Below are 14,563 nucleotides of genomic sequence, written 5' to 3'. Positions count from 1 at the left end.
CATTGACTGAAAAACTTGAATTGTTGCATCTTGATGTGTTGTCGTCCTCTGGTGGCTAGCTAGCTACCTAGCTAAAATTTGGCCTTTCCTAAATTAACCATGGCTGGAGATATGGATTTGGACTTGTGGTTTTACTTAATTCTTCGTACTGGCCATTGTAACGGTGATTCTGATCCAACCATTAATTCATACATTGTTGTGCCCCTGGCCTGAGAGGATCGAAATTCAATATGTAGCGAGATGTAGAAGGCTAATGTTAACTAGCTAACGTTGCCCAAGAATGGAAGTTAGGCTAGTGAGCAAGAATTTTAGCCAGGTATCCGAGGACAACAAAAAATAAAAGTGAGTACTGTATGACTGTATTGTCTTCCCCAGTGATTTTACCCACGCACCACTGCATATGGCAGCAAACGGAGGCATGTCAACATAAACTTTCTCCAAAGTAAAATTTATGAATTGCTGTGCCATTATGCAGAAGTTCAATTGTACAGCCTTTTTACTTGCAGGGATGAGCATTCTCAAATGTATTAATTATAGGCTACTGCAACTTGCTATGTTTCCTATTTTTATCATGTTAAAAATTAGCCATTATCAGTATTGACCGTCAGTAGGACTAATAACACATATTCAACTGTTAACTTACTGTTAGTTGCATTTGGTTGATATAGCCTACATTATCATTCCATTTAATTGCATTGCTTTGCTTACATTCATTTGCTTCCCCTGTAAATGCTGTCACGGCCAAGTGGTTGTTGCTGCAGATCATTAGTAACAGTTGTTCAGAAAAAGACATGTAGGCTAATTAAATCGTTATGCAGCAGAGCGCAGATCAAGCCATAGCAGTTTGAACTCGACGCATGGTGCCATATTTGTGTCACAAGCGTCGATGAAAGGTGACCAAAACGCAGCGGGTATAGTGCTCATCTTCGCGTATTTATTTAGAAATCGTGAACACTTGAAAAAAAATAACAAATGACAATCAACAGTTCTGTAAGGTACACCAACTATACAGAAAGCAACCACCCACAAAAACACAGGAAAAACAGGCTGCCTAAGTATGGCTTCCAATCAGAGACAATGAAAAACACCTACCTCTGATTGGAAGACATACTTGGCCACACATAGAAAAAGAAAACTATAACATATCCCCTGGAAACAAACAAACCCCAAAACACACAGAAACAACACCCCCTGCCACGCCCTGACCATACTACAATGACAACTGATCCCTACTGGTCAGGACGTGACAGGACCCCCCCCCAAGGTGCAGACCCCGACTGCACCTCCAAAACAAAAAAAAACACAAAACCAACCCCAAACCTAAAGGGAGGGAAGGGAGGGTGGCCACCGTCAACGACGGTTCCTGTGCTACACCCCCCCTTCGCCAATCCTCCCACTACGGAGGTGGCTCTGGCTCTGGGCGTAGCTCCCGTTCCGAAGACTCCGGGCTGAGGAGCGTCGCTGGGGACTCCGGGCTGAGGAGCGTCGCTGGAGGCTCCGGGCTGAGGAGCGTCGCTGGAGGCTCCGGGCTGAGGAGCGTCGCTGGACGGAGAGTGTGCAGAGCAGGCACAGGACATACTGGGCCTTGGAGGCGCACTGAAGGTCTGGCACTCAGGGCTGGCACAAACCGTCCCTGCCCAATGCTGACTATAGCCTGGTAAGGGCGGAGCGCTGGCACCGGACGAACTGGGCTGTGCTGGGGAATGCGGCGCACCGTACCTGGAGCAGGCGTAGGATATCCTGGGCCCAGGATTCTCCCTGGAGGTCTGACCCTTACAGCCAGCATGACCCATCCTGGCTCAATGCTCAACCTAGCCCGGCAAGGGCGAAACGCTGGCACAGGACGAACTGGGCTGTGCTGGGGAATGTAGGGTTTCGTGCATGGAGCAGGCGTGGGACATCCTGGGCCGAGGAGCCGCACTGGAGGCCAGATAAGCTGCGCCGGTGCACTCTTTCCTGGCTTCCGGCTAGCTATCGCACGACAACGTTGCGGAGCCTGTATCGACCGCACCGGGCTCTGAGTGCTCATGGGCGACATAGTGCGCATACCTCCATGCTGCCCAGCTCCTCCCTCTGTGCGTCTGCTCCGTCGTGCGCTCTCCACCAGTCCCATTCTCCGGAATCCAGCGTCGTCATCCGCTCTTGACTCCTCGATCGGCTCTGGTTTCCTCCGTGGCTCCCTCCGAATAGCCCGGGAAGTTAAGTCAGGGTTCCCCCCTAAAAGGAGAACCCTTTTTGGTTCCAGGTAGAACCGTTTTTGGTTCCATGTAGAGCAATTTTGGGTTTGATGTAAAACCCTCTGTGGAAAGGGTTCTACATTGAACCCAAAAGGGTATTACTTGGAACGAAAACGGGTTCTACCTGGAACTAAAAGGGTTCTTGAAAGGGCTCTCCTATGGAAACCGCCGAAGAACCCTTTTAGCTTCTAGATAACACCTTTTTTTCAAAGAGTGTATATCATACTCTATATTCTTCTCTCCCGTGTTAACTGGACTGGTTGGTCATATCAGACAGTGTGTGTCTCGGTCAAGGATGAAGCACAAAGACAGTGGGTGAGCTCTGCCTCCCATGGTGTGGATGCAGATACACAGAGGTCTTTTCACTGCACTGGTCACTCCAGCTCCAGGGTGTATTTCACCCCCATTACTACACCTCAATCTAAATGTCAGATAGCTTGCCTTCAACGATAATGCATTTCCAAGGTTAAAAGAGTTACACGCTGACAACACCGCTCACGTCGTGTGCACGAGCGTTGCAAAATACATTTGGAAATATATATTATTCAATTATTGTACCAACACTGCTCGCACGCGTCAACGAGTGTCTGCGTTGCCAAGGGCTAAAATAGAAGTCAGTTCTATTTGTGACAATGATTGCGCTGCAAGTCCTGCCTCTCCCATCTCCTCATTGGTTTATAGAAGCAGATACCCACGTGCCATCTCCTCATTGGTTATACCCACGTGGGGGAATGAAAGACAAACTGTTGTCGGTCGTCGTGGTAATACTATGAAAGTTTAGATACCAATCACCATATAAGTTCAAACAAGAAAAAGCTTGGAAGGAGGAGAGATGACTATAAACAATCTGTTTTATGTGTGGATTCATTGTCGGAGTAGAGGACCTTGTGCATTTCAGGTAAAATAACAACTCAATGTTTATATCCCTGGACAAATTAGCTTGCAACAGCAAGCTAGCTAAATAGGACAAATTAGCTAGCAAGAACAAGCTAGCTAGCTAAATTGCCATAAATGTTTAATGCTTTTCGACCTGTCCCCAAATTAATAAAATTGGTTCAGAGTTTGTTTTGATATTTTAACCTGCGTGTCGTGATCTCGTTTGGTGTGGGGGACAAAATCTATTTGCACACGATGGCTCACGGTGGCACACACGCACGTGCACAGTTGGTATTAGAAGTGTCATACATTCTTTATCTCTGATGTCCCTTGTACAGTGCATTCGGAAAGTATTCAGACCCTTGACTTTTTCACATTTTGTTACGTTACAGCCTTATTCTAAAATGGATTAAATAAAAAATGTTCCTCATCAATCTACACACAATACCCCTTATTGACAATGCGAAAACAGGTTAAGATTTTTTGGCAAATTTATAAAAAATAAAAAACAAATACCTTATTTACATAAGTATTCAGACCCTTTACTATGGGAAATTGAGCTCAGGTGCATCCTTTTCCCATTGATCATCCTTGAGATGTTTCTACAACTTGATTGGAGTCCACCTGTGGTAAATTCAATTGATTTGACATGATTTGGAAAGGCACACACCTGCCAAATAAGGTCCCATAGTTGACAGTGTATGTTAGAGCAAAAGCCAAATTAAGAGGTCAAAGGAATTGTCTTTAGAGCTCAGAGACAGGATTGTGTTGAGGCACAGATCTGGGGAAGGGTACCAAAAAATGTCTGCAGCACCAAGAACACAGTGGCCTCCATCATTCTTAAATGGAAGAAGATTGGAACCACCAAGACTCTTCCTAGAGCTGGCCGCCAGGCCAAATTGAGCAATCGGGGGAGAAGGGCCTTGGTCAGGGAGGTGACCAAGGACCCAATGGTCACTCTGACAGAGCTCCAGAGTTCCTCTGTGGAGATGAGAGAACCTTCCAGAAGGACAACCATCTCTGCAGCACTCCACAAATAAGAACTTGATGGTAGAGTGGCCAGACGGAAGACACTCCTCAGTAAAAGTCACATGACAGCCCGCTTGGAGTTTCCCAAAATGGACCTAAAGACTCTCAGACCATGAGAAACAACATTTTCTGGCCAGATGAAACCAAGATTGTACTGTTTGGCCTGAATGCCAATCGTCACGTCTGGAGGAAACCTGGCACCATCCCTACGGTGAAGCATGGTGGTGGAAGCATCATGCTGTGGGGATGTTTTTCAGCGGCAGGGACTGGGAGACTAGTCAGGATCGAGGGAAAGGTTAACGGAGCAAAGTACAGAGAGATTCTTGATGAAAACCTGCTCCAGAGGGCTCAGGACCTCAAACTGGGGTGAAGGTCCAATAGGACAATGACCCCAGGCACACAGCCAAGACAACACAGAAGTAGCTTTGGGACAAGTCTCTGAATGTCGTTGAGTGGCCCAGCCGGAGCCCGGACTTGAACCCGATCTAACATCTCTGGAGAGACCTGAAAATGGCTATGCAACAACGCTCCTCATCCAAGCTTGAGACGATCTACAGAGAAGAATGGGAGAAAGTCTCCAAATACAGTTGTGCCAAGCTTGTAGCGTCATACCCAAGAAGACTCGAGTCTGTAATCACTGCAAAAGGTGATTCAACAAAGTACTGAGTAAAGGGTCTGAATTCTTATGTAAATGTGATTTTTGTAATTATTTTTTTATTTCAAATATGCAAAAATTGCTAAAAAAAAGTTTTTGCTTTGTCATTATGGGGAATTGTGTGTAGATTGATGAAAAACTATTTTATCCATTTTAGAATAAGGCTGTAACGTAACAAATATGGAAAAAGTCAAGGGGTCTTTATACTTTCCGAATGTACTGTGTTTGTGGTAAAGGGCTGCTTGACTTTCCCTGTTTTGCTCTCTTGCAGGCATGCACACGCACACAACCCTCCAGACCCTGTGGGAATGGCAGTGTGGTGTCCTTGCATGGGCGGTGTTTATAGGGTGTTATCTGTCTCAGTGCCTGCCCCTCATCCCTCTGAATGGGTTCCTGTTGGAATGCTCAGAGGGGATAGAGCAGTTCCAAAGGGGGAGTGATATATATATGAGAGAGAGAGAGAGAGAGAGAGAGAGAGAGAGGGAGAGAGAGAGAGAGAGAGACTACATATACATCCCAACACTAGGAGGCTGGTGTTCAGAGGCACACCTGGACAGTTGGTTAACTGGACTGCCCCCACCTGTATACTTTATTGGACCATCAGAGGTGAGTTTCTTCCTCTTTTCTTTACCGTTCTCCATTTTGTTTAACTATCTGGGCAGTTTGAATTACCATCAAGCCTGTCAAGTTTTGTTTACCCAGATGTTCTATTCTTTGATGAACTCATCTTGTTTGAGAAGTATAGGGCACATCTGAGACCTATATGAAAATGTGAGGAACTGATATTGAAAGATCCAAAGGGACAAAATACCTCTTGTAGGTTACAAAAATACTTTTTGGCTAGCCTTTTTCCTTCTCTTAATTGTAACCTTGGATTATGATTCTCAGAGTCAACTGTTTTTGTTTTACAGGTGAAGACTTCACATATCCCAAACCAGGAAAATTTCTCAGTAAGTTTTTTTTTTTTTATTAGAACGCCTTCAGTTAAATGTTGTGATGACTAACAAGTGAATTCTACTAAATAAAGCATACTATTTCATAGCAAATAAACCTGGTAAACACCTCACAGCTCTCACAAAACAAATACACACCAAACCAGTTATAATTTTAAAAGATAAGGATACAAATGCTTTCATTAGAAACAACAACACTATTAATGACAATTTGAAAAGCTTCTATAAAAATCTATATACATCAGAATGAAACAACAGTTGGACTGATCCTAAAGCCTTCTTAGACTCAACAACACTGAAGCAACTATCAGCAGACCAAAAATAATCACTAAGAATAAAAATACATTATCTGATGAATTTGCTTTATAAGGGGGCAGAAGACAGGGATGTCCTCTCTCCATACTCCTGTTGGCACTGGCAATTTAACCACTTGCAGAAAGAATTACACAGGACCTAAACATAACAGGTATCAGTATTTGTAAACATGAATATAAACTAAACTAATTTGCTGATGATCTCCTGATATAGCTGACTAATATTGAAAACTCAATGCCCCCATTTGTTACAAACATTTTTAGAATACTAGAAAATCTAAGGATTTAAAATGAATGTGGAAAATAACTGAAATAATGGCAATAGGAGAAAAGAGAATAACTCACGATCAATAACTTAATAATGCTTCATAAGTGACAACAAATAACAAATATATAAAGATAACTTTATCCCATTACTCAATAACATGAAAGCAGATTTAATTAAATGCAGCAATATTCCCATAAATCTGACAGGTAGAATAAACTTCTTTAGAATGGCATGGCTCCCAAATTACTCCACTGAAGACAATCTTTAAAAAGGTATACTCAGTCATATATTGTCAAATAAAACTAATAGAAAAAAGAGTATTACATCTCCCTAAGTACGAGGGTGGTTTTCACCTTCCAGACTTGGAATTGTATCAAATCGACACCCAAAGCTTTTACTTGGGTGAATCAAATGCATTCTTATTAAAAACATGTGGGCTAAAGACAGAAACAAAATACCACAATTTAAAGCCATATGGCAGAAAGTATTACACAATCCAGAAATATCTGGATACGGTGGGAAGGTATTCACACACCTTGACTTTTTCCACATTTTGTTGTGTTACAGCCTGATTTTAAAATTAATTTGAGATTTTGTCTCACTGGCCTACACACTGTACCCCAGAATGTCAAACAGGAATTATGTTTTTAGAAATTGTTGTGGAAATTCTACACAGGGACACTCGAAGTCAATCTTGAATTAATCATTGTTTATTAACAGCATGCTGGAGTGGTCAAAGTCAAACGTAGATGCCTAAAGTACCAGTCTCAAGTGAGCTCCTGTCGGGGCAGTCCCGTTAGATCTCTTATATACTGGTTACAGACACATTACATAGTCATAGTACATAGGGTTGGTTCTGGCATGTGTCTGGCACTGTCTCCTATTTTAACTTATAGAGCATATTCTGGGCGTTTTGCCAGATAGCACTAAGGAGGGGGTCATGTCGCCCCCCCCATTGAACATTTTCAAGGGTGTCTCTTAACAGGATAACATTTTCCATCACAAAATGTTTAACAAATTACAAAAAAATGGAGTCAATAAGTATTCAACCCTTTTGATGTGGCAAGCCTAAATAAGTTAAAGAGTAAAACTTTGCTTAAAAAGGTCACATAATACATTACATGGTCTCACTCTGTGAGCAATAATATGTATTTTTATTAATTTATTATTATAATATTTTTTTCACCCCTTCTCCCCAATGTTGTGATATCCAATTGGTAGTTAGTCTTGTCCCATTGCTGCAACTCCCGTATGGACTCGGTAGAGGCGAAGGTCGAGAGCCGTGCGTCCTTCGTAACGAGACCCCGCCAAGCCGCACTGCTTCTTGACACAATGCTCGCTTAACCCGGAAGCCAGCCTCAGCAATGTGTTGGAGGAAACACCATACACCTGGCGACCATGTCAGCGTGCATTGCGCCCGGCCCGCAACAGGAGTCACTAGACTGTGGGACAAGGACAACCCGTCCAACCAAACCCTCCCCTAACCCGGACAACGCTGGGCCAATTGTGCGCCGCCTCATGGGTCTCCCGGTCGCGGACGGCTGCGACACAGCCTGCAATAAGAGTGTTTTAACATGATTTTTTAATGACTACCTCTATACCCCAAATATAAAATTATCAGTAAGGTCCTTCAATCTAGCAGTGAATTTCAACCACAGATTCAACTACAAAGACCAGGCAAGTTTTCCAATGCCTCGCAAAGAAGGAAACCTATTGGTAGATCTGTCAAAATTAGAAACATGTAATATCTGATAATGTAGCTAGCCAGACTAGCTACATTATAATATAGTATAATATAATCTAGATAGTCTGGCTAGCTACATGATCAGATATTACATGTTTCTAATTTTGACAGAAAGAGCCATTTACTTGGCTTGCAATAGCCTAATGTTAGCTAGCTAACATTGAACCTGGTTGGTTATTTACCTACAGATTCATGCAGGTTAGTAACGTCATGAGTTGTGATTATGATTCATTGTTTACCTTTCTAGCTAACTAATGTTAGCTGGCTGGCTCACTAGCTAAGGTTACGTGTATGACCTGATTATTTGTATCTCAGAGCTATTTTCTTAGCTAGCTACATGTCTTAACAAAAGACTGAACTATGCAAGTAACCATTTCGGGTGCGGTCGTAAATTCAGTCTGGCCATCTTCTCTGATTTCAGAGTACTATCATCTGAGTGTGCCAGAGAGCACAGAATAACTGATGAATTTATGATAGGTCAACACCAGATGAATATGGCTGGTGTCAGTAAACCCATCGGCCCGAGCGTCCGCTGTGCGCTCTGAAAGCGAAACGCTCTGAATTTATGACTGGACTGTCAGGCGGCTCAAGGAAGCAGGAGGGGTGAAGTCAAGCGCAGGAGACACAAATCCGTGAACACACGTTTAATAGGTATCCACTCAGTCCAAAAACTAGGTAGGGCAGGGGCGCATAAAACAAATGCCCAAAATACCAGCCCACACACAATGCAGGGACGCAGCCCACAATAAACTTTGCGAAACCACAGGCAGAGGGAAACACCTATTCCTCAGACGAGAATCGTCCTGACATCAAACAATCACGCACAAACAACAAGCCTACATAGCAGGACTAAATCCCCCCCCCCCCCCCCCCCCCCCACTAAACAACTAATACAAAACAGGTGCATGCCTAACCTAGACCTAACCAACAGAAAGTGAAACAGAGGATCGGTGGCAGCTAGTAGGCTGGCGACAACGACCGTCGATCGCCACCCGGGCGAGGAGGGGCGCCACCTTCCGTCGATGTCGTGACATGGACAATCTGAAAGCACATTTGCAGTCATTAACACTCTGGATAACATAACTTCTTAGGGCTCCGTTAACGGGATTGATTTGTAAACAGCCAGTGAAAGTGCAGGGCGCCAAATACAAACAACAGAAATCTCGATGATAAAAAATCCTCAAACATACAAGTATTATACACCATTTTAAAGATAAACTTGTTGTTAATGCAACCACAGTGTCCGATTTCAAAAAGGCTTTACAGCGAAAGCACACCATACGATTATGTTAGGTCAGCACCTAGTCACACAAAAAAACCACACAGCCATTTTCCAGCCAAAGAGAGGAGTCACAAAAAGCAGAAATAGAGATAAAATGTATCACTAACCTTTGATGATCTTCATCAGATGACACTCATAGGACTTCATGTTACACAATACATGTATGTTTTGTTCGATAAAGTTCATATTTATATCCAAAAATCTCAGTTTACATTGGCGCGCTATGTTCAGTAATGTTTTGCCTCCAAAACATCCAGTGATTTTGCAGGGAGCCACATCAATATACAGAAATACTCATCATAAACGTGGATGAAATATACAAGTGTTTTACATAGAATTCTCCATTCTCCTTAATGCAACCACTGTGTCAGATTTCAAAAAAGCTTTACGGCAAAAGCACACCATGCGATAATCTGAGTACAGCGCTCAGCCACCAAAACAAGCCATACAGATACCCCCCATGTTGTTGAGTCAACAAAAGTCAGAAATAGCATTATAAATATTCACTTACCTTTGATGATCTTCATTGGAATGCACTCCCAGGAATCCCAGTTCCACAATAAATGTTTGTTTTGTTCGATAAAGTCCATCATTTATGTCCAAATACCTCCTTTTTGTTCGCGCGTTTAGTACAGTATCCAAATGCACAATGTGCAGGCACTAAGTCCAGACGAAAAGTCAAAAAAGTTCCATTAACGTTCATAGAAACATGTCAGACGATGTATAGAATCAATCTTTAGGATGTTTTTATCATAAATCTTCAATAATATTCCAACCAGACAATTCCTTTGTCTTTAGAAATGAAAGGGAACGCAGCTCACGCTCATGGCCGCGCGCGTGATTTAGCTAATGGCATTCTGCCAGACACCTGGTTCAAACAGCTCTTATTCTCTCCCCCTTTACAGTAGAAGCCTGAAACAATGTTTTAAAGACTGTTGACATCTAGTGGAAGCCTTAGGAAGTGCAATATGACCCCACAGACACTGTATATTGGATAGGCAATCACTTGAAAAACTACAAACCTCAGATCTCCCACTTCCTGGTTGGATTTTTTCTCAGGTTCTTGCCTGCCATATGAGTTCTGTTTTAGAAACTTCTGAGTGTTTTCTATCCAAATCTACTCATAATATGCATATCGTAGCTTCTGGGCCTGAGTAGCAGGCAGTTTACTCTGGGCACACTTTTCATCCGGTCGTGAAAATAGCGCCCCCCAAGCCATAAGAAGATAACAGCCTAACCAGCTCCGCTAGGCCGAGTAATGTTCAGTGAGCTGTCGATCTCACTTAGATGTCTGGAAGTAGATAGCAAATTAGCTTGGGTGCTTGACTGCTGTTGTTAGTACATTCGGATCAACCCTTAAAGAGATGGGTGGGGCTAAAGCTTAAGAGGGTGTGAACGATGCTGAATGGGTGTAGACAAAGAAGGGCTCTCCAATAGTAGTACCAAAACGTCAAAGGCCATTTTCTCAAAAGTGAATGTACAAGTTTCAACTTTCAAAGCAAAATGACTTTCCCAGTGTTTCTCAACTGTAGTGTATGAAGTACCATTTGGTAGTTCTGAGTCTCTACTTTTATCCAATGTAAAAAACACAATATCAAATTCTGCTACATAAGACCGATTTGAGCCAGTCGGTCATATATGATTGGACAATAATCATGCTAAGCAAAAAAACTAGAACCTGCAGGGCTGGCTTTGTGGAGTGTGGTGTCGAAAAACTATAACAATGAATATCCCTTTGAACATGATGAGGTTATTAATTACACTATGGATGGTGTATCAATACACCCAGTCACTACAAAGATACAGGCGTCCTTCCTTACTCAGATGCCAGAGATGAAAGCAAACCACTCAGGGATTTCACCATGAGGCCAATGGTGACTTTACAACAGTTTAATGGCTGTGATAGGAGAAACTGAGGATGGATCAACAACATTGTAGTTACTCCACAACACTAACCTAGTTGACAGAGTGAAAAGGAGGAAGCCTGTACATAATATAACTATTCCTAAACATTTATCTTGTAATACTGCAAAATAATTGACAAAGAAATTCACTTTTTGATCCTGAATACAAAGTGTCATATTTGGGGCAGATCCAACACAATACATCACGAAGTACCACTCATATTTTTAAGCATGGTGGTGGCTCTATCACTTTATAGGTATGGTTGTCATCGGCAAGGACTAGGGAGTTTTTTTTAGGTTAAAAGAAACGGGTTACAGATAAGCACACATGCTAAATCCTAGAGGAAAACCCAGTTCAGTCTGCTTTCCAACAGACACTGGGATACAAGTTCACCTTTTAGCAGGTCAATAACCTAAAACATAAGGCCAAATATACACTGGAGTTGCAATCCACATGTACAATCCACATGGGCAAAGTTCTTAGACTTACCCAGAAAGGCTCAGCTGTCATTAACTTTGTCATTATGGGGTACTGTGTGTAGATGGGTGAGAAAATAAAATACTTAATCCATTTTGAGTTCAGGGGGATGAATACTTTCTGAAAGCACTGTAGGTATGATGTCATTAATGTTTGTTGAATTGGTGAAGGTTGGGCATTAAGTCCCACCCAATGTTACGTCTAGTCCTGTGAAATGTTGTCTAAAAATAAAATAAAAATCTACAAAATGTTTATTAAATCTACAAAACACTTCTACAAATTCCAATGATTTAATGTATTCTTAAAGCTACAATATGTAACTTTTTTTGGTGACCAAATTCACATAGAAATGTGAGTTAAAAATCTTTCCCATTGAAAGCAAGTCTAAGAAGCGGTATGTCTGTTATTTGTGTGCTATTTCTATGCTTCACGTTTTGAAGTTTCCTTTTTGCATCTTTTACTTCCGGTTTTGAACACCAGCTTCAAACAGCTGAATATATAATATTTTGGGTTATGGAAAATGTATTTCACAGCGGTTTAGACGGTACAATTTTCTACACCAGGGGTGACAAACTCATTCCATGGAGGGCCAGGTGTCTGCAGGTGTTTGGTTTTTAGGTTTGTTCCTCTTTCTCTTTCAGACATTAACATATTTCAAGATCCTTTGAAGACCTAGTTGGACCTTAGTCTGTGACAGAGCCCTCAAAATTACCAGTATGGCAGAATGGCTCATGCAGAACAAGGACAAGATCGAGAAGGCGGTGGAGCTCATGGGACAGGCCTCTGCGATTCTGGCAGACACTGTGGGCCAGCTCCATCCCATCCTGGAGGCTGTATTCTTAGTATCCAATGCGATCTTCAGCAACCCAGAAGGAGAGGACGCCCGCTATCTGACTAATCAGTTCAGCATGGTCAACCAGAAACTGAAAGACATCCAGGCTGAAAACAACCAAATTGCTGTGGAGCTAGAGAAGATCTCCATGAATAAGCAGAACTTTGACCGTGAGGCTAAAATTCTCAGCCAGCATGAGAAGTACCAGGACTTTGTCAACGCCAAACCCGAGTCAAAAGAGAAGAAGATGGAGAAGTTCCTCAGCCATTATGAGAACACGGACGCAGACTTGAACCTGGACGCCCTCTACAATGATCTTACTGGGGACAATATCTCAGGTAAGCCCATGCTGGTTTCCACAGAACAATGGAGTAGAAAGGCAGTAGAAAAGTTCTGTGCCAAGCTTAAGAAGCTCTTTGTGGCGGGCATCATTGCTGTCATTGGTTACGCCAGCCTCAAGAAAGGGTTTATGGTGGATGAGATAGTGAAGAAGTGGCTGGAGCGTTGGGATGATGTTGAGAACCGCATGAAAGCAGTGTTGGATGATTACATTGTAAATTTACACAAAAGAGCCAAAAAGGATATGGACGACCAGCTTAAGGAGAAACCTGGCAGTGTTGACCTTGAATTCACTAAATCGATATTGAAAACCCTTGAAGAGAAATATGACTGGGTGAGCTGGTCTGTCAGGGTCTTCAATGACAAGGAGCGCCTTTTCTGTTTCAACTGCCTAGTTGGAAAGAAGTACCATGGCAGTGAGGGAGGAGCTAATTACTTTGAAGTGATGACCAAGAACAACATCAAAGTGATGATCTCTTTCAGTGTTCAGCCTAAGCCTATCAACGAGGTTCAGATCCAGCAAGAGATTGAGGGGCAGAAGCTGAAGAGGAACATGATGGATGTGGCTCAGGTCCTCAGCAGAAGTCTCCCCAACTACCAGGTGCATGCTGTCAGCTACTATAAAGAAGTGGTGGAGTCCAACAACTTCCAAAAGGATTGTTTCTACTATGGAATACACCAAAAAGTGCGCCTATACATTCATGCTGATTAGGCTTTTGTTTCACAGGGCAACGGAAAATAGAGCAGTTATAATGATTAAAACTACAAATAAAATCATTAACTTTAGGTGTTTTTATTGATATCTCAAACATAGCTGATGGTTTAACTGGTGATTGTGGGAAATGTAATCTCTTGTTTATTTGTTCATCGGCTTTGTAGGTTTGTGTAGTTTGTAATAGTTTAAACTATCAGGATTTGTATCTGTATAAGAATGTATATGAGTCATTTTATGTCAGGCTGTGGGTATCTACTGAACAGTGACAAAGTATGAGAATGTGATACTTCCTTCTACCAAAGAGAATAGAATAACTTATTTTACCTGCATTCCAGTATTTCATTATGACCATACTATAAATTAGCACACCAATCAACGTAATAATGTGTACTGAGGACCTAATCAAGCTTATTTTGAAATTGCAGTTTATAGATCCACCACACTGTGCAGATCTAAAGCAAAGACTATTAAAAGAGCCTTAAAACATGACATCTCTGTCTATAGTCATACATTCCTTTTTACAGCTGTCATTTGTCATTTTTATTGTCTTCATTCATAAATCACAATATAAAGGACATTGTGATGGTCATTATTACGCAGTTGTAAAATAGGACTTTTGTGTTCTATTACTACCCAGCTGGTACATGCAGTCATCAACATTAATACTGATACTATGTGACAGTTTATTGCTTACATTCTGTTACGCGGAGCGGAGCAGGTTAACCCAAGAGCAGACTCAGACGAGGAGACTGGGATAAGGTAACCAAGGTATGTATTAAAAAACAGAGGGAAGATGGGGTGCAGGCCAGGGGAAGCTTGGGCGGGTTGCAGGGAGCCAGGTGCTGAGGCTGAGGCTGGAGCGAGGGGAGTTGGGGCTGGGTAAGCAGGTCCGAAGAGGAATCCAAGAAAGCGGTAGAGTGGGGGAGTATTGCCAACT

General features: G+C 42.4%; 1 protein-coding gene across 1 annotated transcript; it reads left to right on the top strand.

Moving 5' to 3' along the window:
• The first annotated feature begins 5,274 nt into the window (after positions 1–5,274).
• On the top strand, positions 5,275–14,115 carry LOC106581398 (protein rapunzel). Its single transcript, XM_014163443.3, has 3 exons — positions 5,275–5,403; positions 5,709–5,747; positions 12,382–14,115. The coding sequence occupies exon 3, from the start codon at positions 12,457–12,459 to the stop codon at positions 13,621–13,623; it is 1,167 nt and encodes a 388-aa protein (XP_014018918.1). The 5' UTR covers positions 5,275–5,403; positions 5,709–5,747; positions 12,382–12,456; the 3' UTR covers positions 13,624–14,115.
• The last annotated feature ends 448 nt before the right edge of the window (positions 14,116–14,563 follow it).

The sequence above is a fragment of the Salmo salar genome, chromosome 02 (genome assembly GCF_965601325.2).
Source record: "Salmo salar chromosome 02, fSalSal1, whole genome shotgun sequence".
Taxonomy (NCBI): domain Eukaryota; kingdom Metazoa; phylum Chordata; class Actinopteri; order Salmoniformes; family Salmonidae; genus Salmo; species Salmo salar.
This window is presented reverse-complemented; position numbering and strand designations above follow the sequence as displayed.